The sequence below is a fragment of the Porites lutea genome, chromosome 8 (assembly GCF_958299795.1).
Source record: "Porites lutea chromosome 8, jaPorLute2.1, whole genome shotgun sequence".
In the NCBI taxonomy this organism is placed as follows: Eukaryota; Metazoa; Cnidaria; class Anthozoa; order Scleractinia; family Poritidae; genus Porites; species Porites lutea.
In genome coordinates, this window is record NC_133208.1 from 25,040,162 (window position 1) to 25,067,443 (window position 27,282).

General features: G+C 40.2%; 3 protein-coding genes and 1 pseudogene across 3 annotated transcripts in view; 3 read left to right on the forward strand and 1 right to left on the reverse strand.

Annotated features, from left to right (window-relative positions):
* LOC140945410 (uncharacterized) overlaps positions 1–27,282 on the forward strand; it is a 122,289-nt pseudogene that overhangs the window by 23,682 nt on the left and 71,325 nt on the right.
* On the forward strand, positions 4,323–6,389 carry LOC140946785 (tetratricopeptide repeat protein 28-like). The gene is made up of 2 exons (XM_073395896.1): positions 4,323–5,145; positions 5,946–6,389. Exons 1-2 carry the CDS (start codon positions 4,323–4,325, stop codon positions 5,960–5,962), a joined length of 840 nt encoding a protein of 279 aa, XP_073251997.1. The 3' UTR covers positions 5,963–6,389.
* The window catches only part of LOC140946783 (uncharacterized), a 130,396-nt gene continuing 113,250 nt past the window's right edge, over positions 10,137–27,282 (reverse strand). Inside the window, exon 2 of the mRNA XM_073395894.1 lies at positions 10,137–10,628. The gene's annotated coding sequence lies outside the window, so the exon portion shown is untranslated. The remainder of the gene's footprint in view (positions 10,629–27,282) is intronic.
* On the forward strand, positions 14,829–20,072 carry LOC140946657 (uncharacterized). The gene has a single exon (XM_073395766.1). It carries the CDS (start codon positions 14,829–14,831, stop codon positions 20,070–20,072), a length of 5,244 nt encoding a protein of 1,747 aa, XP_073251867.1.

Sequence of the window (27,282 nt, forward strand, 5' to 3'; positions counted from 1 at the left end):
TAGAAACAAAAGTAAGACAAAGTGAGTAAAGAAATCAAACTGAGTGGGGAAAGAGTCAGGAGTGAGAAAGAACCTGGGTATAAATAAAACTATTTCAGTAACAAGCTTTGAAAATTGTCGAATTTTTAACAGTACGTTATATGATGGTAAACCGTAGGTTACAATCTACTCTGCAAAACTATTTGTACAGGTAATCACATGATTTTTCTCGTGCAATTTGGAATAAATAAGCACGAGTAAATTTTTCAAAATGCAATTTCTGGTCTTTGAAAAAATTTACGAGTGCTTATTTATTCCAAATTGCACGAGAAAAATCATGTGATTGTTATTACTTATTAATAATATTCATGAAGAAATTGCGAGATATCTTTAAAATCACTTTGATAGGGAGTCAGCACGCGTAAACTACGGGCAAAAATATATTATTCCAATGCTGCAAATATCATCACACATGCAGTCAAAACAACATTTTACTCGATGTTTTTAAAGTTTGCAAGCTGCAGAAACGGGCTAAAGAGTTTATGGAATTGTTTAATCTGTTTGAATTAAACATTCTGGGTTTTTACTTCCGAGTTTTTCGCTCTTCCAGAGAATATCTTTTTCCTCCTTTGATACTTGCCGAGCTTTGTTTGGGCGCTTAGTACGGCCAGCCAAGCGAAACACCTCTTTGGACGAACTAAATTCCCGGTCACGTACAATGGACAGGGTGCAGCCTTTATTCTTTAAGTGTCTATCAAGCGATGCCATGATTACTTTAAGGCTTTCTGGTTCACAATCTTCACCTTTTTTATTGTTTATTTCGGCGTAGAAATGCTCGAGCAAAGTGTTAAGCTCAGCCGGCTCATAATTTTCTATTTCATCAGTAATTTCCTTATCTACGCACCAATTCTTCCAAACAGGAGCCAAAAACCAGTGCTTTTCTATATAATATTGTGATTGCTACATAAGTTCAGTAGCATCTGTAGACCTGAAGAAGGCTGGTATGGCCAGCCGAAATATTGTTATAAAAAACAATACACGTTGTCTTAAATCAGCTTTGCAGTAGTCTTTGGACTTCTCGTTCTTGCTTTTCGCAGTGTTTTCGTTTTTAGAGCAGTTTTTCTGCTCCTTTCAATTGTTTCGGTCGCAAAAGTAGATGTGCTGCAAACGCCAACCATTGCTGATTTTGTTCGAAATTGACCCGGAGCGGATCCAAATTTTGCACCATTTAGATGGCGCATTTGATTGGCTCTCAGTGAGTTCCTTTGTTTATTAACCAATCAAAATGTCACGTTTGTTACCTTTTTCTGCTCTAAATTACCTTTTTTCTGCATCGTGTTACCTCAGTAAAAACAGCATTTCTCTTAGCCAATCACAATCGGGAATTTTTTTCATGTATATTATTAATTTAGATATTCTGCATTTGCAATTCAAGAAGTATAGAATAGGCCAAAGAAATGAAAGCTTGATTATCTTGCCTAAGAAGTTTAACCGTTCAGTTAAAAGGACGTTAAGAATCATTCTTGTTTCCACTTTCTTACTCTTAAAATGTTTTTTCTCAAGGTTAAGAAAAATGCGTCATGGGCAATTTCTCGAAGATTCTATGGACCATTCATATTGGGATAGTCATTGCAACTTTCCTTTTGAACACTGGACGTATTATAAAAGCGGTGGACATCTTTAACGAATGTTTGATAATCCTTAACGGTAAAGCCCTAGAGACAATCATAGAACTTACAACACCTGTTATCTACAAGTATATATACCATAAACTTCTTGATGGCTATACTCTTATGGGCGATCACACCCGTGCAATAGAATATGGTAAAAAGGTTCAAGTGATACTACACAATAGTGGTAACAAAAAAGCAGAAGGGATGATATTACTTAAACTAGCCAACATCTACCATCAAAGAAGCAAATACGAGGAAGCAAAACAGTCCTTCGAGAAGGTAGTGAGCATCATGATTGAGACTGAACACGATAATCGCAGAGTTGGATTACTGTACGGCAATCTAGGAACTTTGTTTCAATCTGTTGGTCAATATACCAACGCTAAAGAATACTTTCAAAAAGCGCTAGTGATCAGGAAAGAAATCGGCGACAAAGAAGGAGAAGCATCAGATTACGGAAATCTAGGAACTGTGTTTTTTTCAGTTGCTGAATATACCAAGGCTGAAGAATGCTTTCAAAAAGCACTGGTGATGAAGAAAGAAATAGGTGACAAAAAAGGAGAAGCAACTGCTTACGGAAATCTAGGGAGTGTGTTTCAATCTGTTGGTCAATATACTATGGCTGAAGAATACCTTCAGAAAGCACTAGCGATCAGGAAAGAAATCGGTGACAAACGAGGAGAAGCATCAGATTACGGAAATCTAGGTGTTGTGTTTAGATCTGTTGGTCAATATACCAAGGCTGAAGAATACCTTCAAAAAGCACTAGTAATCAGCAAAGAAAGCGGTGACAAAGAAAAAGAAGCATATGCTTACGGAAACATAGGAATTGGGTTACAATTTGTTGGTCAGTATACCAAGGCCGAAGAATACCTTCAAAAAGCACTAGTGATCAGGAAAGAAATCGGTGACAAAAGAGGAGAAGCAGTAGACTACCTTAATCTAGGAACTGTATTCAAATCTGTTTGTCAATATACCAAAGCTGAAGAATACCTTCAGAAAGCACTAGTGATCATGAAAGAAATTGGTGACAAAAATGGAGAAGCGTCAGATTACGGAAATCTAGGAACTATGTTTCTTGCAGTTGGTCAATATACCAAGGCTAAAGAATACTTTCAGAAAGCACTTGTAATCAGGAAAGAAATAGGCGACAAACAAGGAGAAGCATCAGATTACGGAAATCTAGGAACTGTGTTTCAATCTTTTGGTCAATATACCAAGGCTGAAGAATACCATCAAAAAGCACTAGTGATCGTGAAAGAAATCGGTGACAAAAAAGGAGAAGCATCTGCTTACGGAAATCTAGGAACTGTGTTCTATTGTTGTGGTCAATATACCAAGGCTGAAGATTGCTTTCAAAAAGCACTAGTGATCAGCAAAGAAATCGGTGACAAAGAAGGAGAAGCATCAGATTACGGAAATCTAGGAACTGTGTTTGAATCTGTTGGTCAATATACCAAGGCTGAAGAATACCATCAAAAAGCACTAGTGCTCATGAAGGAAATCGGTTACAAACAAGGAGAAGCATCTGCTTACGGAAAACTAGGAAGTGTGTTTGAATCTGTCGGTCAATATACCAAGGCTAAAGAATACCTTCAGAAAGTACTAGTTATCAGCAAAGAAATCGGTGCCAAGAAGGGAGAAGCTTCAGGCTACGGACGTCTAGGAAATGTTTTCCTATCTGTTGGTCAGTTTTCCAAGGCTGAAGAATACCTTCAAAAAGCATTAGTTATCGATAAAGAAATCGGTGACAAAAACGGAGAAGCTTCAGGTTACGGAAGTCTAGGAACTGTGTTTCTATCTGTTGGTCAATACTCCAAGGCTGAAGAATACTTTCTAAAAGCACTCACGATCAAAGAAGAAATCGGAGACAAAGCTGGTGTCGCAGCTTTATACTTAAATCTGGCAAAACTTTATCGAGAACTTCACCTTAATGCGAAGAGTCAAGAATATGCTAATAAAGCACTTGAGATAAGTTACGAAATAGGGCACATTGAAATGCAGTTTAACAGCCACCTTGCCATTGCTCATAACGCGTTAGTGGCAGGAGGAAGCATAAATGAACTACGGCGAAATCTGTATGAAAGCATTCAGAAGTGCGAAGAAATGCATGATTTTTTAAGGGTGAAAGATAAATTTAAAATTTCTTTTTTTGATAAGCATGTGTCCCCTTACCGTCATCTTTGTATGTTGTTGATTACTAAAGGCAGTTATTATGAAGCCCTTTACGTTGCCGAGCTTGGACGGTCCAGAGCACTGACAGATGTACTGTCAGATAGGTACTCTGTGGAAAAAGGGATATCAGTCAACCCACAGTCATGGATTGGTATTGAGAACATCATGAACAAAAATGCACTTAGTTCTTGTCTTTATGTTTTCTGCTTCGGTGATGATATGTACTTTTGGATCCTCAAGCCAAACAAAACAATATTTTTTCGACAAACGAGACTCAAAGAAAGTGCAGATAAAGTGTTTGGAAATCAGACATTTGGTGGCTCTCTTGATTTAAGTCAAGACCAATGCGAAGATCGATCATTGTTTTCATGTGTAAGTTCCCCGCCATCATGGAAACTATCTCAGAGTAGCAGCTTCGAATCTTTGCGTCTTATTGAAGAAGAGGAAGACGAAAATCATGACTCTAAACCTTTAACCCTTGATGATGGTTACAAAATGATAGTCGCTCCTGTAGCTGACTTACTCCAAGAATCAGAAATCATTGTTATACCGGATAACTTGTTGTATCCAATTCCTTTTGCTGCTTTAAAGGATGATGATGGAAAGTATTTATCGGATACTTTCAAGATTCGTATTGTCCCTTCCTTGACGACTCTTAAGTTGATTCAGCTCAGTCCAGCGGACTACCATAGTAAAACCGGTGCACTGATCGTAGGAGAGCCATACGTTAGTGATGTATACTACCAAGGAAACCTTCTACAGTTAAACTCACTGCCTTGGGCGAGAGAAGAAGCAGAGATGATTGGGCGACTGCTCGGTGTTCAACCGTTGCTTGGAAGGAATGCAAATAAGCGGGCAGTCTTGGAAAGCATGCATTCAGTAAGTCTCATTCACTTCGCTGCTCATGGTTATGCTGAACGTGGAGAAATAGCTCTCTCCCCTATAAGCTCCTGCGGAACTCCACACGAAGAAGACTACTTATTGACGATGGCTGAAATTTCACAAGTTCGACTAACAGCCAAGCTGGTTGTCCTTAGCTGCTGTCATAGCGCAAGTGGTCAGATAAGGGCTGAGGGAATTGTTGGAATCGCTCGAGCATTTCTAGCATCGGGTGCACGCGCCGTGTTGGCGGCACTGTGGGCTGTAGAGGACAAAGCAACCATGTGGTTCATGAATCGTTTTTACGAGCACCTTGTTCGTGGTGAAAGCGCCAGTGAATCTCTTCACCAGGCCATGAAATCGATGAGAGAGAATCGCTTTTCTGACGTCATGCAGTGGGCACCCTTTATCCTGATTGGAGATGATGTAACATTCAAAGGTTTGTATTTGATGTAATTTTTACGTTTTTCTAGCTGTTTTTAGTCAAAATATGTGAAATTAATGTTCGTGACAACACATTATTTTAAAAAACATTATTAAGAGAGGTATACTGAGTTTTGTTTTATTGTTTTTCCAACCCTGTTCATGAAAATGAGGCAACTGGAGAGAAGGCCGAATTTTATTTTCCGATTTTCATGAAATATATTTCGCAAAGCAGGAATGCTCGGATCTAAAATAACTAACTAAAATAAAAATGTAGAAAACGATACTGAGTTGAGATTACAAACAGCATACGAAAACAATTTAACTCATAGAGAAGAGAAGTAAGTGGCTGCCAAACAAATGTCTTGTTAAGGTTGTACCTGATGAAAGAAAAAAAGTCGACTATTCCAATATGACGTTACTGAAATTTTAGCATATAAATAATTTCCTCAAAGTGAAAAGTTTGCTATTTGTTTGACTTTGAAAAAATCTGTGTTAGACCTATTATAGGTAAAACATTTAGCACAACGAGCAACAGAAGCATGTTGATCGATGTCTAAAATAAATCGTGCAAAGAATGAGAATACATTCGAAAGGGAACCGTGATGATTATTTTTTCTATTTGCAGGTGCATTTGATAGGAGCAGTTTGAAAGATGGCGAAGGTGCAACGGAAACAAAGAACTTGTAAACTGAGAGGAAACACGTCGTTTAAGTTGACACCCAGGATCTCAATGAAGTAGTCTTGTCTGAGACCCGCAAAGAGAACAGGTGATAATTGTACTTTTAAAGCAGTCGCCATTTTGATACGTTACAGGCGAAGGTGAAGCATGAGCTGAGCGCGGAGAACAAGGAGAAGGGGTAGGCAGGACCAGTTAGCCGTCCTCAAAGAGAACTCCCGCGTCAAAGTTGTATAGACCTTCTGAACCTACGTGTACTATATTAGTCAGGACTTCTTTCGTTCAACGTGACTTCTGCTACTCGTTAATCGTGTGCCTACGCTTGTTTCAAATAAGCTCAATCACCTACATGTCTTACATGAACACAAGTATTACTTTGGTTTGATATATTTTGTAGAGGTACTGATCTTGACGAACGTGATGAAATGCCACATAGATATCTAAGCTAAGTAAAGGGAGGCAAGTGTTCTCTGGAATTAAGTGCTCTTCGCGAGGGGCACCCAACGACGGTTTCCTCCTAATTACATTGAAAACACTTTTTAGGCAATCCAGAATGCTTTTAGATCTCTAGAAATACATTCTATATCCTATATCTGCTCGGTCATCACAATTTTAGGTTTCCTTTTTTCTACGAAAAACAGCCTAACCTAGGGAGGGAAATGTGAAAAACTAAACTTAATTCAGAAAATCGTAGGGAATGTTTTACATAAGCTTCAAAAATTGTACATGAACTCGGGAACGGTCTTCTAGAAATTTTTGTCTATCCTCAAATAATAGAAAATTCTACAGTCTGTAGGCACTCTTCTTCGAACAGATATTTTACAGAAAATCGTCGTTGGGTGCCTCAGCTTTGCGTCAATACGATACTTATGGTATTCTTTTAATTTGCTTTTTATTTGCCTAAGATCATTCACCACCGCGATGCTCTAGCGGAAAGTTCTAAATCAATTCAGCATGATGGCGAGTCTTAGAGGACACAAACAAAGAAAATGAATAAACATGATTGTGTCCTCTAAGACTCGCTATCGTGCTGAATTTTCATATATTGAAAGACCTTCCATTAGTGACTGATACGACTTAACAACTCGGGCGATGTATGAGATTGAATTCTTCCGTTTTGAATCAGGCGTTTTCCAATCCTCTGTCCTGCCCTGTCATACCTGCTAGGTCTGATGGTTTTTTTTTTTTTTTTTCAAACGTAAACTGGCACCATTGAATGGGTGGGTGCTCACTAGAATTTAGAAGTAGGGATTTATCTGAGTTGGTCCTCTTACAGCATTATGAACCCGGTTCAGTTATGAAACGGACTTGAGATCTTTAGAATGTCAGCAAATTCTAAAGTCTTTCCAGGTATGTCATTCTGGTTTTTTTAGAAAGGAGCCGGCCTATCAATCACTACAGCGTCTTTGTGTAATTTGTAAGCTTATTTCCATTAGAATTTTACGCCTCTGACTAGAGTTCTGTTATAAATAGTTTAGGTTAGCTGTTTTCTGAGCTAAAGCGCTAATCAAATAACTTTGTTTTCAAGAGAGGAGGCTACTTAGTGAACAATGTTAGTTATTTAGAGAGGACAGACGGCAAACTGGTGTTGCTCGAAATATCTGAAAGTTTAAAAAATAGAAAATCTAAACGCCATAACTGTTCGTCGGTAGGACGATGTGACTTTCAGTTTCCAGTAATGAGTCGCATAATAACAGCAAAACATGACCAGCTACAATATTTTAACCTGATTCTGTCAGGACTTGTCGTTAGTGTTCCCCTCCGCCTCACTGAAATAATTAGCAGCAAGAGCCGAATCAGCTCATTCTCTTTGGTTAACAGGTGGAATGTTGGGATGGAACGCTGGATGTAGGGACTAGTACTGATTCCTCCGGGATCCGTCCCCAGTCATCTCACCAGTCTCTCCCCAGCTCCCTCTGAGAGAGTTTAATTATTAAAGAGAGAATCGCGCAGGAAATACGCGCATGAGAGCTGGGGAGGAAGAAGCGGGAAGACGATGACCTAATCAATTAGACAATGACCTTTGGCAATGATATTTTGTCGAGATCCAGTGCCAATCTCCCGCGGCCGATTCGCGATCGCGTATGAATGATGGGGAGGGGACCACTAAGGACAAGCCTCCACAGTGGTCAAACAAGAAAAATTAAGCAAAGTATTGCAACTTTGAAATCAGCCTTGCTTCTTTCCGTTGTTCAGATATCTTAATTTATAGCTGATTTGATCCTCTATTAGGATCCGGTGCTTCTATTTTGTAACGTTGGTCCTTGGTTCCAAAACTGAATTCAAAGCTAGGGTTGCTAGTTTTATTTCACTGGAAGCATACAACGTATAAGTACCAATGCGCTGTTGATTTACTAACCGTTTTGTAAGTTTAATAAAAACGTTAGAGGTGTTTAAGAACTTAAACAGGTAAAACCGTTCGTCAGCAAAATTTACTCCGGTGAAAAGCGTTTTCAACGGAAACAAACTCAATATTTTGCAAAAAAATGAAAACTTTGTTAAATTAAGTGGTCATTTGGTACATCCTTGCCCATATTTCCATTTAATGACGAACGACATCCGAGACGAAAGTCATACGTCGCAAAATTAACACGATGACTCAAAATAACCGCCATTTTTTTGTGCGGGCATGAACGCACGCACAACAACAATATGGGCTCAAAACATCCTGAGAACAAATGTTGTGACTGTTTGTCCGAGGAATAAACGCCAAGCAAACTCTTGGAGATTCAAGACTAACAGCTCCATTTGCTTGTGTTTTTGAACACCTCAGTTAAATAGTTAGCAGGGGGACTGATGGGAACGCTGAATGTGAATGATTACCAGTCCCAGTCGCCTCGCTTGTCTCTCTCTTTTATTAAATATTAACGGAGGAAGAGCTTTCATCGAAGTTCCGGGCCAGTCTCCCACAGGTCGATAGTGCAATGACTTTTTAACAAGATCACATTTTTCCGCGCATTATGAGAGCTAAGGAAAACGCGTTTTGGAGCGACACACGTCAACCCATCTCCCAGAAAGAGACGATACATCCGCGACCTTTTAGCCGGTCAAACAAAAGGTAAAACAGCCGAAAATAGGTTAGCAGAACCTACATCAGGCGTGTTAGGGACGCACGTCAACCCAGAAGGGCTGACTGCAGGGCCTTTTCCCCATGCCTTAACGCGAACAAATTTGTACTGCGAAGTGTCCCTACTCCTATGACGATTTGTCTGAAAACATGGGCAAAACGGCTGGACAAGAAAGCAAAAAGGTACACATCCAGTTGGCGTCGGTCGCTCGCTTGTCTCTCTCTTTTATTAAATATTAACGACGGAAGCGCATAGGATATATGCTGAGAGGAAGATGGCAGTCCTGAAGCCGGGCTTGAAAACTTTCGTGGTCTAGTTTCTCTACTGAGACCCAACGGAATGCCCTGAATTTCTGAGAATGCATGTTGGACAGGTTAGTCAGAGACTCCATCGGCCTAAACCCCCTTGGACGCCGTATGAAGCTTACACAGCATAGTATTCTTTATTGCTTCCTAATGGTTCATGTTTCTAGTAAGTCTGTCAAAATTTCTGCTAAGCAAATGTTCATGAAAGTGTTAAAGTCTCTTCAGTTTTTAAGGAAAAACAATTTCCCAGTATGGTGAGTAAGAATCGAACGCGAATCGTAAAATATGCAGTCCACCACCCATACCACACTACGCCACTGAGGATTCACTGCTGAGAATAGGTTTAATTTGAAGGTATCTTAAAGCAAGCCTAATCCTAACTGAAAGCAAACCGTTTTAAGTCAGTGCTTAACGTTAATCAGTAATTTCAGTTCTTAACCCTAATTAATATTGTCAGTGCTTAACCCTAATCACTATAATCATGCAGCGCTGGAAACTGGACAAAAAAAATTAAAGCAAAAAAGCATTTCTGTGACATAAGCAACGTGTCTGTACTTTAACGACCAATTAAGCCAAACGTGCACTAAGTATATTGTGTTAAGTACCTAAAAACGTAAATTGAGTAAAAAAAAAATAGATGTTAAATAGATAGTCAGAGCTCGAAACTGGACAAAACAAATTAAAGAAAGAAAATCTTTTCTGTGACGTAAGTCACGAGTCTGTACTTTAACGATCAATTAACCGGAAATCTTTGTTCCTGACAATGATTTTGAGCCCCTGTGAGTCTGTACTCCTTCACTTCAGCTCAGTTCAGTTTTATTTAGCCAAAGTAAGTTACAATGCAAGAATACATATAAGAATTGTAAGTTGGCAAGAGAGCCCAGAAGGCTTAAGAAGCCTTTGGCTCTCCAGTCACAAAAAATAAGTAAAATAAAATTCGGGGAGTATTATGCATTAAAAATACATGTAGTAACGAAAAACTAAACAAAGACTAATTTAAGTTAAGAATTCAGTAACAGGAAAGAAGAAAGTTTTTAACTCTGGATTGGAACAAATGTAAGAAGGGGGCATCACAAATGAAAGCAATCAGCTTATTAAAGAAGACAGCATCTTAATAGAAAACAGAAAACTTTCTCATGTTGGTACGGCAGAAAGGAATATAAAATCTATTTGAACTACACGTGTTATAACCATGAACTTGAGGTATTTTTGAAAGAAAACATAAATTTCGCGAGATGCAAAGAATAGATGTCTTCTAACTTAAGGATCATAAGATTCTTAAATAGTGGCTCAGTGTAAGCGTCAAAGCCCTTCTTGCTGATAACTCTAACAACGCGGTTTTGCAATAAGACTAGGCGCCTAAGGTGAGTATAGCGTATGTCGACCCCATACTAGAATTATTGAAGATAAGAATAGGCAAGTGCGTAAAGTACACAAAGCTGTCCTCCTGTCCTTTAGATTATTTCTTTCTTTTTCAAAAACAATCATCCTTATGATTCAGCAAGTCACCTCCATTAATTTTCAGTCCGTTTATCTGAAGATATTCCTTATCTAAAATCTGTAAAGTAGCATACTGCGCTAGTGTAGGCCTATCAAAAACGATGGTATGTCCCTCGCTGACAAATCCTCTTACTGGTCCTTCAAAGTGTCCACACTGATTGTTAACCTGAAGTTTTTTGTTGCTATGGTATCCCCTGTCACGTGCTGTGAACCCATCAGGCACAGGTGTCATTCCAGCTCTGACTTCTACATTCCTTAGTCTGGCCCAACAGCCATTTTTACGATTGATAACGGTCACGGACGAAATCAGGACTGGAGAAGGAAATCTCACTTCCAGCCACGGGTGCATCTCAAGGTCGGAGTGAAAGTAGAAACAGTCGTTATTCGAAACTTTACCGTCAATTGCAAATTTGGGCCCCCAATTATGTAAATTATTCGTGCCGTATACTGAAGATCCACGAGCTTCGAAGCCCATTTCATCGTTCGGCGCTGTCAGCCACTGCTTTATCAGATTGAATTTCCATTGCACCTGTGTCATAATCGTGACTTGCTCTTGCTGCAAACGGACAACGTCATTTATCATGTCCTTGGAGAAGGTATCCAGACTATTGATATCTTGAGGCCCAAGGTTTTTAACGCCTGCTTCAATTAGCTCTTTTATTTGCAGTTTGTAACCAAGCCTAATCACGTGGCCTAAATTCGACTGATCAATGTGCTTGATGATGTAATCTATGCAAATGCCACGCACATCCGTCAGATTGATGTAGTCGGCAAACATCAGAACATTTTCAACATTCTTTTCCGTGAGGTTCACTTTTTGAGTATACAAATATTCAATGCAAATCTTGATCTCATCATTTGAAAAATTAACAAATTTACTTTCACGGCAATTTGAATGGAAGCGGAATAGAGCTGCGAAGTAATCGCATTGAGAAGCAAGAATAAATTTGTGTGATTTAACCTCCATGTCATCTTTGTCCCGGATGGTAAAGTCATAAAATTGCTCTTCTTCCTTTTTCTTGTAATAGGCTTCTATGTTGTTAGAGAAGTTCGTGTGACGAGTTCCTCCTGCCATTCTTGGTTAGAAGGATTTCCCCTGAAGCTGAAAAAAAAAACACCAAGCACTCGATCAACTCCAATTTTAATGAGGCCAATCTGGACACTTCAACTATCCCAGCTGAGGCAAATTTGTTTGCTCAGAGTCAATTACCATAGCAACAGCTTGTAAAAATTAAACAAGTCAAATTACAACTCACCGCACAAGAAAGAAAAATTGCTTTGAGTCACTCTGAAATACTGAACTGAAACGATTAAAAAACTTTATGGATTCTGAAGACAAGTCTTGGTATGGATTACCTGTTCGGAAATTCTTTGAGCAGTAGACGTGTGTACCTCCTTATTATATGAGGAATAATGCACAAAGGCTTCCCACACCTTCTTTATAAAGCTTCATGACAACCACTGTTTTGAGCAAATGGAAACAGTATGTTGCGGCTGTCAGTAATTACAAAAATAGCATCATAAAATTTGTGAGTATCATGAAATAGTTCGCGGATTGTTTGAAACGATCACATCTAAATACAGAAAAAAAGAACGATTTTGCATCTGTGACTTTCACTTTCTAGTGATGAGTCGCATAACAACATCAGAACATGACCGACTACAATTTTAACCTTATTCTGTCAGGGCTTGTTGTCATTGTCGCCCATTCTTTTGCCTCTTCTCACCCTCCCACCATTACCCCTTCCTCTTCATAATTTCAAGAATATCGAAGCATTGATAGTGAAAGTTGGAAAGTTAGTAAGTTGGAAAGTTATCTGGAAATCGAAATATCTCCCTAGCCTTGATGACGTCATAAGTCGATTGATTTGTCATGACTTACGATGGCTGCCATCTTGGACTCCACCGTCATATTTGTTTTTATTTTTTTCTACTAGAAAATAGGTAAAATGCGGGCAAAAAAGCTGAGTAAAATTAGGCATTCAGAGAGTAAAATTGTCAGCATGACGTCCTACGTTGTAAATTTAACGTGATGACCCAAAATAGCCGCCCTCTTGGATTATTCTATAGTCAGGCCGCATCTCGAAACAATGCATTTTGTGACGGGATGACTCACACAGCGACAAAATAGGCTAAGAATAAATGTTGTGACTGTTCGATCGCGGAATAAACGTAAAGAAAACTCTTGGAGATTCAAGACTTAACAGCTCCGTTTGCTTGTATTATATTTTTGAAAGTTTCATTTAAATAGTTAGGCGGGGGAATGATGGGAAAACTGAATGTAAAATCTGGTGTAGGGAAGTTTTCAAATATTAACGATGGAAGCGCGCAGGAGATACGCGCGCGGGAGGGTAGCGGGGTTGGGATGGAAAAAGGGAGGAGACGACTACTTTCCTTTCTCGGTCCCATTCGTTGAGTTCCCTTGCCAGTCTCCCGCGGCCGAATCGCAGCCGCGTATAAATTTTAAGGGACGACTGGAGACGACTCAGAAATGCAGAGGAATAACATCGTTCCCAGACCTTTTCCTACACAACCAAAAACGGCCTAAGAACAAGGCTGGGCGCAAAGGCAACGGTAAGTGCCGGTCGGCGGGGCAAGTAATGGGTACACAGGATATATAGGGGTATACAGGGTATACAGTATTACTAGGGTAAACATAAGATATATAGTGGTATACAAGGTATAAGAGATAACATATCAAGGAGTCTATATGGAGACTGCCACGAATTACTTGCCGTCGGCGGGTTCACTACGGTATAGAAACACTTACTTGACTTAGGACCCCGACACCTTTCCGATCCTTTCCGTCTTAAACCGTCACTGGTTTTTATTTTGATTAAAATGAAACTCAACTAACCTGTAAAGGCAATTGCAGTTTAGGACTGCAATAACTTTAATGCATGCATGCAAAACACAAACCGAAGGTCACGCGTTCCTCTTTCTTATGTCTACGTCCTCTTCCTCTTGCTAAGGTAACACGAAGTCAGTTTCTTAATATGTATTAATACGGTTCGCAATCGTCATTCCCTGTTAAAGCGAAACTTCTAGAACTTAGGGTTTTCTTTGTTTTTTTTGGTCGCGTCTACTTGCAATTAGTTGTAATTGTCTATAGTTTTTTTTTTGTTATATTGTTTACTTTCTTTTTGGTGTCACCATCGTTGCGTAATGTTACGTAATCTGTCAAGTTTTTTGGTATAAACTTAGTCTTGTCGCTCAGTGTTTTTTACAGTTTTTATCGGTCAAGAACAGCTCATTCCTTTTAACGTTAAGTCAAGAAACCGTTAAGGTAAATTTTAGTCATACGCCATTTGTACGCTTTTCCGTTTTCTTTGATGTATTTGTTATTTTGTACTGATTTCTACATTTTTCGTAATTTCGTATTCTTTGTATTTTTGGTTGTACAGTACCGTAGGAGTGTGATTTATAAAATAAAGCGGTTGGACACTAATACGCGTGACTTCGGTTACATAGTACTTAACGATCGACTTTGGTAAAAGTTGGCCGCTCTGGTTGGCGACAGATCAAAGCAGTTCCAAGTTGAAATTACCATTAACGATGTCTTCGGTTGGTGAAAGAGACAGCTTGGGACGGACGATTATAGCCTACCGTGGACACATTACGCGGATTATAAATGAATTAGATCCGCTTCTCTTGGAGCAAATTGCTTCTAAAGAAGTTGTTGAAAAGCACAGTTTCGCTGGTGAGCATATTCGAGAAGCTTAAACGGGCTTGTGCGCAGTGGTATCATTTGTCTGGGGAGCAAGAGGATAGAGAACGTATTACTCATGACTACGCCAAGGGTGTTTATCGAATGCAGATGTTTGAAAACAAATACAAGGAATGGTTAAACGATGTTTACACCCCAATAAGTCGAGGAGTTTACGGTGAAGGGATTGCGAATATTTCTGGGTTTGATTTGAGCTCCAAAACGCCTGTTGTACGATTATAGGGTGCCTTTCAAGGAACTCAGAATACAAATCCTTCAGTTTCCCGAGCGGGTGCGCGTAGTGATTTGTTGGAAACGAAAACACCTAATGCGACTCAAGATCATGCAAGTGGCGGCGATAAGACGCCAAGTCAATTACACCCAAGGAAAAAGAGTTCTAAAAGAGGAAGTCAGTTATCGGCACGGAATGTCAAGTGTACAATGGCTCAGCTTAAAGTGAAAAGGCTTCTGGCTGAACAAGAGATAAAGGAAAGTGAAATTGCGTTACGACTACAAGAAGAAAACACGCGTTTGTCAGCCGAGAAGGAACGTTTGAACATTCGAAGCGAATTAATGTTAGCTAGGATTGACGCAGAGCAGGCTGAGATTGAAGCCAAACTGGGGGAGCAGGTTGATTTTGACTCTGTTTTTCCTTCCGAAGGATCAGTTAGAGGTCACGAGAACGTGAGGAAATATTTGGAAGGATTGTCACTTTCCGCCGTTCCTGGTCAACCGGATGTTGAGAAATGCGTTTTACCGGAAACCAAACCGCACGCTTTACCGGAAGTGAAAGCTGACATACCGGAAGCAAAGAATGTTACTGGAAATAGCACTGACGAAACAACGGTTAAATTTCAAAGGATTATGGAGCAACAGCAGATGTCTATCAATAAAGTTGTTCTTGAACTTGAGAAGTTGGACATGCCAAAGCGGGAATTCTTGTACTTTGATGGCGATCCTTCAAGATACCCCAGATTTATTAAGAATTTTGAGCTAAACGTGGAATCTTCGATTACAGATGACAATGTAAGGCTATCTTATCTGATCCAGTATTGCACTGGCAAAGCTAAGGAGGCAATTGAAAACTGTGTAATTCTGCCAGGGCCTGAAGGATACAAAGCTGCTCGTGAAATTCTTAGAAAGAATTTTGGACAACGTCATGTCATCATCCGATCGTTCATCGATAAAGTTGTCAAAGGACCACAGCTAAAATCTTCTGATGGAGAGAAACTCTTACAGCTCGCAAGGGACATGCGAATCTGTTTGTTGAATTCTGCGGAATTAAGCTATCAAGCCGATATAAACTCTTTGGACACTCTGAAGAAGATCGTTATGCGTCTTCCTGTGCACATGCAGGCAAAATGGGCGGATGAGTCGGGGAAGATTTTGGAAATGGGTTCTGAGCCAACCTTCTCTCATTTGGCAGACTTTCTCGACAAAAGGGCTCTGATAGCAAACACTGAGTTCGGGAAGTTAGTTGGATTCAAACTTGGAGAGTCAAGAGTCACAAAACAACCAAGAAAAGCAGCTGATGGTGATGGTACTGTGCTTGCTTTGACTCAAGTTGAGAAGGATGTTAGTAATCAAGCCTATACAGCCAACAGCAAACGCTCAAATCAGAGGTCAGCAAAGGATGGTCAAGTCAAATGCAAGTTTTGCGATGGAAGACATGAATTGGAGAAGTGTTTTGAGTTCCGGGACAAACGATATATTCAAAGGAAGGACTTTGTTAGGGAACAAAATCTGTGTGAAAATTGTTTGAAGCCTAATCACATCGCTAGACGATGTAGGAGTCTTGATGCTTGCTTGCTGAGTGGCTGTAGAGAAAGCCACCATTCCTTGCTGCACCCACCTAATTCATTGAGCGCTCCCATAGCTTCAAATGAGACTTCAAGAACGCGAGGTGATTCTGAAGATCCTGTTACCGGGCCAACAGCGACTCGTGAAGATTTGGCTGAAGCAAGTCCACACCACATCGAGGCCGGGGCGGATTATGCGACAAATGCCGGAAAAAACAGAATTAGTTTGAGGATTTTGCCCGTCCGAGTCTCTGCTAAAGGTGGACGAGAAGTGGAGACATATGCTTTCATTGATGATGGTTCTGACACCACCTTGTGTCTACGACGCCTTCTGGATGAGTTAGGAGTAAGAGGTTCTCCAACGTCATTTTCTTTAACTACCATTAATGCCGAGAGAACCAAACGGTCCGGAGAAGAAGTTAGTCTTACTGTGAGAGCATTGTCGTCAGATGAATGCATACAACTAGATCGTGTGTGGACTGTTGACAAGTTACCTGTCTCAAAGGAAAGCGTACCCAGCACCGAAGATATCCGCGATTGGCCGCATCTGCAGGGTATAAGTATACCTAAGCTCGATAAAGAGGTATCCATCTTAATCGGCAATGATGTTCCCGAGGCGCACTGGGTCTTTGAAGAGCGCCGTGGTCGCCGTAAACAGCCTTGCGCTGCACGGACATTGCTTGGTTGGACACTTATCGGACCAGTTGGCGGTTCAAGCAACCCTGAAGCGACCGTCAGTTTCTTAAGTGGAGGTCAAGAAACGCTGTCAGCACAAATTGAGCGAATGTACAACGCGGAGTTCGGCGAATCGTCTGCGTCATCTAAAGAAATGATGTCGATTGAAGATAGAAGAGCCCTGGCAATAATGGAACGAACCGTTCAGATGGTCGATGGCCATTATCAGCTCTCCCTTCCTTGGAAGTATGATAATCCGTGCCTACCGAATAACAGACCTATAGCCGAAAAAAGACTAAATCTTCTGAAAAGACGTTTGGTAAAGAACAAAGTTCTCCAAGAGAAGTACAAGGATGCTGTTGAAGATTATATTGCACAAGGTCACGCGAGGAAAGTATCTCTACATCAAGTGCCACGTTCAGTCTGGTATCTTCCCCACCATCCTGTGATACACCCGCAGAAACCTGAGAAGACCAGAGTTGTGTTCGATTGCGCCGCTAAATTTCGCAATACGTCACTCAACGAACAGCTGCTTCAAGGGCCAGATTTAACCAATAATCTCGTCGGAGTACTACTTCGTTTTCGTCAAGAGCAAATAGGTCTTACGGCCGACATAGAGAAGATGTTCCATCAAGTGAGAGTGTCTCCTCAAGACACTTGCGCTCTGTCATTTTTGTGGTGGCCTGGTGGCGATCTTTCTAAAGAAGCAGAAGACCATGAGATGCTTGTTCACCTCTTTGGAGCTAAATCATCTCCTAGCTGTGCAAGTTTTGCATTAAAGAAAACCGCAGAAGACAACAAGACGGACTTCGATGTGGAAACCATCGATACGGTTAATAGGAACTTCTACGTTGATGACTGTGTTAAATCGGTCGCAACAACTGAAGAGGCGGTACGATTAGTTGAGCAGCTGCCAGAATTGTTGGGTAGGGGAGGCTTCCGCTTAACAAAGTGGATCAGTAATCGTCGAGAAATCTTGTCCTCAGTCGCTAAGGAAGACCTAGCACCGTCAGTGAAGAACCTTAACCTAGACTTAGAAGATTTACCGTTAGATCGCGCCCTTGGCATGCAGTGGGACACGGAAGAAGACACCTTTGGGTTTAGGACCATTCCGAATATTACAGCCAACACAAGGAGAGAGATTCTTTCTGTCACCTCATCTCTATATGATCCTCTTGGCCTAGCTGCTCCAGTTATACTTCCAGCTAAGCGACTGCTTCAGAAGTTATGCAAAGACGAGCTTGGTTGGGATGACATAGTCCAAGAAGACGACCTTCTGCAGTGGCAAGACTGGACAAGGGGCATCATTGGTCTTACCGAAGTAGCCATACCACGTTGTGTGAAACCGAGATATTTTGGCGAGCTCAGTTCCGTCCAGCTGCATCATTTCTCAGATGCCTCGGAAGAGGGATATGGGGCTGTCTCATACCTGCGCTTAACTGATGCGCTTGGTAACATCGCCTGTAGCATCTTACTGGGAAAGGCAAGAGTTGCTCCACTGAAGACTGTGACAGTACCACGACTGGAGTTAACGGCTGCCACAGTCGCTGTAAAGCTTCACAAGCAGATCAAGGAAGAACTCACTTTGCCTATACATGAAGTGACGTTTTGGACTGACTCTACCATTGTCTTGCAGTATATCAACAACAGTCACACAAGATTCCAGACACTCGTCTCCAACCGGCTGGCAACGATCCACGATATCTCTACCCCGTCTCAGTGGCGTCATGTTAGCTCTGATCTGAACCCAGCAGATTACGCGTCTCGTGGGTTTAATTCTCATGAACGTACCAAACTGAAGATTTGGCTTGAGGGACCAAGATTTTTGTTGAAGGACGAAAGCCAGTGGCCAAATCAGCCAACCCAGCTTCCTGAGATTGATGAAAATGACCAGAACGTCAAAAGATCGAAGAAAGTCCAGGCGCATGCTGTTATGCAAGATCAAGGGTTTGACTCGTTGGTTTATCACTACTCTTCGTGGTATGGTTTGAAAAAGGCTCTAGCTTGGCTGAGCCGCTTCAAGAATTACTTGCTGTATCGCACAGGGAAGATTGCAAAAGAAGACGTCAAAAGAGGAGAATTATCCGTCCGCGAAATCCAAAACGCTGAAGTGGAGGTCATTAAGTACGTGCAAAGCCTGTTCTTTCCGAGGGAGTTGAATGCACTGATGTCTGAAGCTCAGCAACGCCGTAGTATCTCTAGAGTGTCGGGGAAACGCCTTAGTGACGGTTCGTACGTCAGCCCACTGCGCAAACTCAATCCAATAGCTGATAATGGGTTAATCAGAGTTGGTGGTCGTCTTAATAATGCAGAGGCTATCGATTGTTTCATGAAGCATCCAATAGTTCTACCAACCAAGCATCACGTAACTGACATGATTATTCGCCATTATCATCAGATAGGCCATGTAGGATCAAGTCAAGTTCTTGCTGCAATTAGAAGGAAATTTTGGATTTTGAAAGGTGGTTCAGCCGTCAGACGAGTGGTCAGCAAGTGTATCAAGTGTAGAAGATGGAACTCAAGGCCGGAAGCACAGATTATGGCTCCGCTACCTATGGCTCGCGTCACGCCAGGAGATGCACCGTTCACCGCAGTTGGAATTGACTACTTCGGACCAATGCCAGTCAAGTTGAAGAGAAGTCGAGTTAAACGATATGGGTGCATTTTCACCTGCCTAACAATGCGAGCAGTGCATATTGAGGTCTCTCAAGATTTGACGACTGACTCGTTTCTGATGGCGTTTTCAAGATTTGTCAGTAGGCGCGGTGCACCAACAGAAGTTTACAGCGATAATGGTACCAACTTTAAAGGAGCAGAATGTGAGTTGAAGAAAGCTCTTAAAATGAGGAATCAATCACGCATCACAGAGAGTTTACGCAAGCGCAGTACTCAATGGTACTTCAACCACCCTCAAGCAAGTCACCAAGGAGGGGTCTGGGAGAGAATGATTCGCTCTGTTCGCAAGATACTGCGGGCTCTCCTGGGAAACCAAATAGTCAATGACGAGACCCTTCTCACTGTTATGGCCGAGGTAGAGAAAATCCTGAACGACCGCCCACTCACAAGATTAAGCGAAGATCCAAATGACTTGGAACCGTTAACGCCGAATCATCTTTTGTTGTCTCACCGTAATGCATGTGTTGCCCCTGGTAACTTCTCCACTGCGTCCACAGACAAGTACAAAAATGCTGGAGACAAGCACAATACCTGAGTAATATCTTTTGGAGAAGATGGGTAGATGAATACTTGTTATCTCTTCAAGAAAAGCAGAAGTGGATTCGCCCGCGCCGGAATGTAGCTGTTGGAGATTTGGTTCTCATAGCTGATGAGCACAGTCCGCGTGGACAGTGGCCAATGGGTGTTGTTGAAGAAGTTACACCGGATCGCTATGATGCAGTGCGACAAGCTACAGTTAGAACCGCCAGAGCAATTTTGAAGCGAGATATTAGAAAGATATGCTTGCTGCTGGAAGCTGCCGATAATTAATCCCAGCTGTTGACACAATGTAACTTGTAAGGACAGACAGACCTCTTCGAGGTTTTGGACAAAAAGGAGCCAGTTGCTGGAAAGGAAGTCCCTGATTGCAGTGATCACTTAGCTCATAAATACGTTGCGAACTGTGTAAAGCAATTAAGATGTTAATTGTAGATAAGGTTTTTGAATATTCTAAATAAGTTTCGTTTACTAGTTTCGCTTAGTTTTCTTAAGAAAGGCAAGGCTTGAATGCCCGTCTGCCTTTCGAGGCCGGTGTGTTAAAGCGAAACTTCTAGAACTTAGGGTTTTCTTTGTTTTTTTTGTTCGCGTCTACTTGCAATTAGTTGTAATTGTCTATAGTTTTTTTTTTGTTATATTGTTTACTTTCTTTTTGGTGTCACCATCGTTGCGTAATGTTACGTAATCTGTCAAGTTTTTTGGTATAAACTTAGTCTTGTCGCTCAGTGTTTTTTACAGTTTTTATCGGTCAAGAACAGCTCATTCCTTTTAACGTTAAGTCAAGAAACCGTTAAGGTAAATTTTAGTCATACGCCATTTGTACGCTTTTCCGTTTTCTTTGATGTATTTGTTATTTTGTACTGATTTCTACATTTTTCGTAATTTCGTATTCTTTGTATTTTTGGTTGTACAGTACCGTAGGAGTGTGATTTATAAAATAAAGCGGTTGGACACTAATACGCGTGACTTCGGTTACATTCCCGTTTATTCTATATCCGTTTAGTTGCTTTCAATTGCGTTTCACATACATTACACATAAAGTAGCCAACACCAGGAGTATATTCTTTCTGATATCCAGATACCTATATAGAACCGAGGAATAAAAGAAGGATCAAACATATTTGAGCCACTATATTTTAAAGTCAATACTTCCTTAAGTTTAAGTACTCCCGAAACGTGCATGCTATTTGATTCAAACGAGAAAATTCCAATAAAAGCGATAATCTATGGGTTTGAAACAATATTACATGCAATCATTGGAATATATTTCTTCTGAAATTGAACTAATCGCGATGAAGTTTGAAAGAACGGTATTTGGCTCTGGGTGATCTTGCCTTTTGTAAGGGAGATAGCTAGGACTGGTCGATAGCTCGATAACACTTGATGTAAATAAGCGTTGGAGAGATCATGGAATGTAATCGGATCATTCATTCATTTTCTAGTTCGGATCGGTTTTGTGTCGTCGGAAGATCTCGGAAAGGACCTCATGTTATCAGGAGTCTTGTACGGAAAAATTACCTGAAAGTCGGAATAAAGAGTATGTTCGTTTTCAACCCTGCCTAATGGAATGGAATAGGGATCTTGCATTTTGAGCTACGCAAGACAACCGGAAGTGATGCCTTGACGTTAACAATGTGTATCGCTAAGAGTCTTCACAGAGACGATTTGTCCGGAAATCTGGATAAAATTACTGGCCAGGAATGCAAAAAGTCCACTTCCGGTTGCCGTCCGTTCCTCAAAAACGCCTTTGCTTACAGGCGCGGACGACGTCAAAATGCACGTAGTAATTCAGAACAAAAATGTGACAAGCGTAAGACGTAGGCGAGTGTGTCTCCAATGGTTTGACCCAGGGCGGTTAAATGTTGGGCGGTGAAACGGGCGCTCCGCTCTTCATTTAATGTGTGATGCGGAGTAGGACTGGCACGAGCGCTCTTTCCGCCCTTCCGGTGCGCTTGAAGGCCGGCGAAATTTTCCTTTTTGCAAACCGGAAATCCTATTTTCTTTCTGTAATTTCAGGCTACAGTGTTCAATAGATAAATTCGTTTCATAACAATATCAATAAACAGTTTCTTATATTTGTGTCTGTATGCCTATAAGTCAAACTTGTTGGTCGTATAATGCCAAAATTTGAGTTTAATTTGAAAGTGTTGAATACCTCCTCCTTCCACTAAATATCACCTGATCGTCTTTCGCCGTTTCGTTTGCAAAAGCTTCAGTGAAGCTTAACACTTCTTAACCTCAATTTTTACAAATGCTAAAGGGGGATAAATTTTATATAAGACAACAAAAAATTAGATTGATATATTTTGATATAGTGGCGTTGTACTGCTTCAAACTTTGCTTCTCGGGTGCAACGCGCCATGGCGATTCGCGCAATGCGTCGCAAATCCGGCAACCACATGTAAACAAAATTTATTGAGGTCAGTTGTAAGGTTTTTTCTCCGTTTTTCTCTCTAAAACAAAGTGAGGTAAACAGTAAAAACTAAGGGGAAACTAATTTTGAAGTTTCGAAGAAACAGAAAGACGTATGAGATGTTTTTTTCAAAATTTAAAAGAAGGATAATGGTGATTGAATTAGCATAATTTCACCTTGCACGAGCTGCACGCATTTATAAAACACACGTCATCTAGTTATAAAACACGATCTGCTGTTTTTTAGTTTTGCCATGGATGACATGGATGAGATTTTCCTTCGTGTTCTAGACAGTACTTAGTTGCTTTTGTTTGGGAATAACATCGACATTGGCGAGTGGTAGAACGAGAATATAATTTTGTGGTAGAGTCATGGAAGTAATAAGAGAAACCCTTTGAAACAGATGTTTGTCTACTACAGCTAAACCTCCCGCAAGAAATAGACACATTTGCCTCTCGGAAACAGCGTACCAGCACAAAGGGACGAGGCAGAAGTGCAAGAAAACAAACCAAGCCGCCATAATTCAGTGACAGCGGCAGTGTCTAATGGACAAACCACATCGCAAGCCCTGACCGAAGTCGAAAACAAGCGACATTTCTAAGCAGAGTCCCAGTCCACTGCATCACACCTTTTTGCTCGGGCGCGCTCGTTTCAGCGCCCAACCTTTATCCGCCCTGGTTTGACCACACTTTGATGTCCTGTGTGTAAATATTTGCATAATATGTGACAAACAAACTTCATTTCCGTTTTTTAAATAAAATGTTTGTATGAGAGGATGTTTACTTAGCTCTTTTTACTTTCCAAAAAAAGCGAAAAAGTTTAAACTTTTGTTCTTTTTGCGTCCTTAATATTAGCGAATTGACTCTTTTCCAAAGAAAGATTTTGCTAACATTGTTTTATCCTATTCCGGAATTACTCGTTTTGGACTATTCGTTGTCGGTTCCTTATCTCGACACAAAAAATGCACACATTAAGGTATTTATATTGGACATTTTAAAATCGGTCTTCACTATTCGGCATCCAGTTTTGAATTTGTTATAATAATAGTTTTTGTTTCTTGGAATGCAGGGAAAGTCCCAGATTTTTCCACATCGGCTAAAGGAACGAAAGGGCCGCTGATTTCGAAGTAAGTATTTGGTTTTTAAAAAATAAACTTATCTTAGCTAGCTTACCTTTTTCTATTTCATATATCTTACTTGAGATCTTAATTTCGCACAAAGTTTCCTGAATTGCGATTGTGCGTAACAGACTCAGAAAACTCGACCTCGATTAGTAGGGATCGTTTGTCGTGTGATTTCAAAAGTTCGAAGCAACTCTAAAGAGCTCATACAATCAAATAGTTTTGCCTTTACGAAGTGGATTCCCTTATATAGAAAAGCTTATAAATATTCCCAGTTGATACAGCCATGTAACAGCGGGCTTACGTCTATTTCATGCATGTTAATTGAACTACGTATTCCAATCTTTTTATCTTGGTATCGTTATCGTACGAGGCTCTGACTTCTGATCTTAAAATGCGGAGAGTCCTAAAGCTTTATTGTACTTCACTGATCATAAACTCTTAGAGATAGATTTCCTTGCAAGCTCTTGGTAGTGTAACATACATATTATGTCACAAACATAAATCATTTCCGTTTTTTTTTTCTTATGTTTGTATTGGAGTCCTCCTCACTTTATTGGAAAGCAAAACATTCCCAAATGTCATTCTTTTTTGTAGGCCGGGTTAATATTGGTGGAATTAGGTTTTCAGAGCGTAAGTGTTAAAATACATTTTGGCACCGCTACATTCGATTGCTGGGTTCGTTAACCTTACAAAGCGAAACAGCCGTTGAGGTCTTCATAGCAAGTCAGGCGCCACAAACTTCCACGGAGGAAGGTGAGTAGTTTGACTTCCCCTTAATACCAAGAGAAATTCCCAATATCTCCTTACGGTCAATAAATCCTCGCGATTTCTATTTTCAAACACGCGCTTGACGATCTTAAAAGAGAAAATACTGAGGCCATGGGAACAGGGTAGCCTTTTCCCAAGTTTTAGAGATTTCTAGGCAATACTTGCTCCTTCCAACAATATTTTACAGTTAATGTATCTCTATACACATGTACTATCTCTTTCCATGTTGATTACACCATTTCTCAATGATTTATCAGTTTAGCACTTAAAAGATGACAATACTTTGCCCAACTTCGTTCAATAATTGATTATTATTCACATCTAGGGGCCATTTATGTGAAGTCTTCATGTAATGACGTCCGCTTTTGCCTTTCATTTTAGATCAGTATCGAATTATTAAAATTCATAACTGGCTCTGAGGTCGAGGAGAGCAAAAGTAAATATGTCGCATTGAGGTTCGATGATGGACAATTCATTTATTTCTTTATTTTCCCCTTAGCATCGAAATCAAGTGTGAATTTTCATAATTGAAAACTGCCTGGCCAGGGAAAGTCCCGGGTTTTTAAGCATTTGCACAGTAGTCGCGAACTGAAGGCACTAAAGAATACGTTGGGTAGTAAAGGAAAGCCTGTTTGGTAAATTTCAAGGAGCTGCCCTAAAAGCTATAATGTTTTTCTATACTTTAATTAGAGGATTCTAGTGGACGTTTTTCTTATACAGACATTTTAAGAAAACCTTTTTCAACAATAGCCGTTTTATCCTGGTAAAAAAAATTGAAAAAGTCAACTTCTGAAAATCGTAGGTAAGTTAGTAAAAAAAATGAAATAAAATAAAAATTCCCAATATTCGCCTGCGGTCAATAAATCCCCACGATTTCTATTTTCATGCGCGTGCTCGACGATCTTAAAAGAGAAAATAGAGGATATGGGAACAGGCCTTTCTTTCCCAAGTTTTAGGGATTTCTAGGCAATATTTGCTCCTTCCAAGAAATTTTACAGAAAAAAGGGCGTTGGGTGCCCCTGGTATGAAGGTTCCAAACGATATAAAAATTCATCAGTAGGACATGCTGCCTCGTGACACGTCATGTATGTTATATCAAGGGCTAGGGTATTTCTTTTGGGGAATCATTAACATACGAGGCTTTATTCTTTAGAATAGACCTATTCGGCTAACTCAATGTTGTACCCAATTCAAATCTCCCGGGGATAAGATTCTTTGTGTATTGTATTTGCATTATAATGTGGCATTCACATTTAAATGATATGGAAATTCCTGAAACAAAACGTTTCATTCCCAAAGGGTTTGAATTGGGTACAACATTGAGTTAGCCGAATAGGTCTATACAGGGACAATCCCAGAATTTAAATTTTCACTTTCCTTTCTGTACTTCTGGTGAGAGAGATTTCTTTGTGAGTATGTTAGTCTAGCCATTTACATTTAGTAGTTTAAGATTCGAATATTCAGCTTCAGTTCTTGAGATCAGATGCCAACCAGGAAGTTAGAAGAGAGAGCTGTTTGTCGGCTTTCCTTATTCTCGGAAAGCGAAACGATTTCTAATTCTTGTTGATGATCATCGGGAGGGCAAATTAAGATTTCTTTCGTTGCGATGTCTAAATACTGGCAGACTCTTCGTCAACAAAAGATTTAGAGAACGTTCCATTGATACAAGGAGAATGGCTACTTTAAAGAATTGCAAATTTAAAAGCATTGCTCGCTTAATTCAAACTATTTAGTTTAACGTCCAGCGAATTGGATATAACCTTGTTTGGCATGGGTTTACGGTTTCATAGCGATATTTTGAACTTAAAATGTCGGAAGGTACAAAAAACGTATTTTATTCTCACTGATAGTTGTGAATCTTTTGCGTTCATCCATTTTACAGGTTGAGGAACAGAAAGTGACGGGTTTTTCCCTACTTTTTAATTTTATTCATGCAAAGTTTTGTTTACCGGTTAATAAGCAGTTGGTTGATTCTCTCTGTTCTTTTCATGACCAACTTTGATCTCTTGTACCTCTCTTTAATTGCCTGGCTGTTTAGAATACAATGTGTATCAGCATTATTTGTTTAACTATATCTTCTAATTTTACAAGTTTCTTTGGACCCTGTCCTGTAGTAGCAAGAGGTTAATCAATAAACACGTTAATACGACATTCTCCCTTTGTTAATAGTTCCAACGAGTCCAACTATGTCTTTCTGGTCTCAGACTACATCAGCCCGTTGCAAAAACTCAATTGGAATACGCATCTCTTCTCAGGGGATAATACACAGCTGTATGTATATCCAAGTAAAAACAAAAAAAAACTCATCCAGCAATTGACCCGATCCCCACTAGCTTTTGTTAACTGGGCTGCCTCAAGGCACGCCCAAGTTCATAAAATGGGTAGCTTTCTCCGTCAAAAAATGAGCACTATCAATCACTAACCCAGTAAGCTGGAGGGCGTTGCGTGATCCTTCAAAACCTCATTATTAATTCATAAGCACACCGGCTTATCAAATAGTCGATAATACATCACACCCAGTGAGTTTATATCGATCTAACCTCCCCTTATTAGTATGTGGTGTTTTATCAGATATTAAGTCACTGCACTTGACCTATGAATATTAATTATCAGCACAGCAACTGACACAAGAAATGCTGAGTGAATATTTAATGTTCTTTCAAAATAACACACGCAGTAAATTTACCATTGGACAAAATTAAACTTTGTTCTTTCACCATTTTAATCAGCCAAAAGTTCAGTGACTCAAGGGTAATAATGGTTACGGTAGTGTCCAAGCGTTGCACTCAAGACTTGAGTTGTGAATACGCAAGGCTCGAGTACTGGATTTTTGTTTACCTACCATTCGGCCATTCCAGAAAAAATTTTCCGAAGTCTACTTTTTCACTGTACTTGATGACCTTG

Excerpts from the sequence above, each read along its gene's own strand:
- LOC140946785 (XM_073395896.1), top strand. The coding sequence starts at position 4,323 with ATGATAGTCGCTCCTGTAGCTGACTTACTCCAAGAATCAGAAATCATT.
- LOC140946657 (XM_073395766.1), top strand. The coding sequence starts at position 14,829 with ATGGCTCAGCTTAAAGTGAAAAGGCTTCTGGCTGAACAAGAGATAAAG.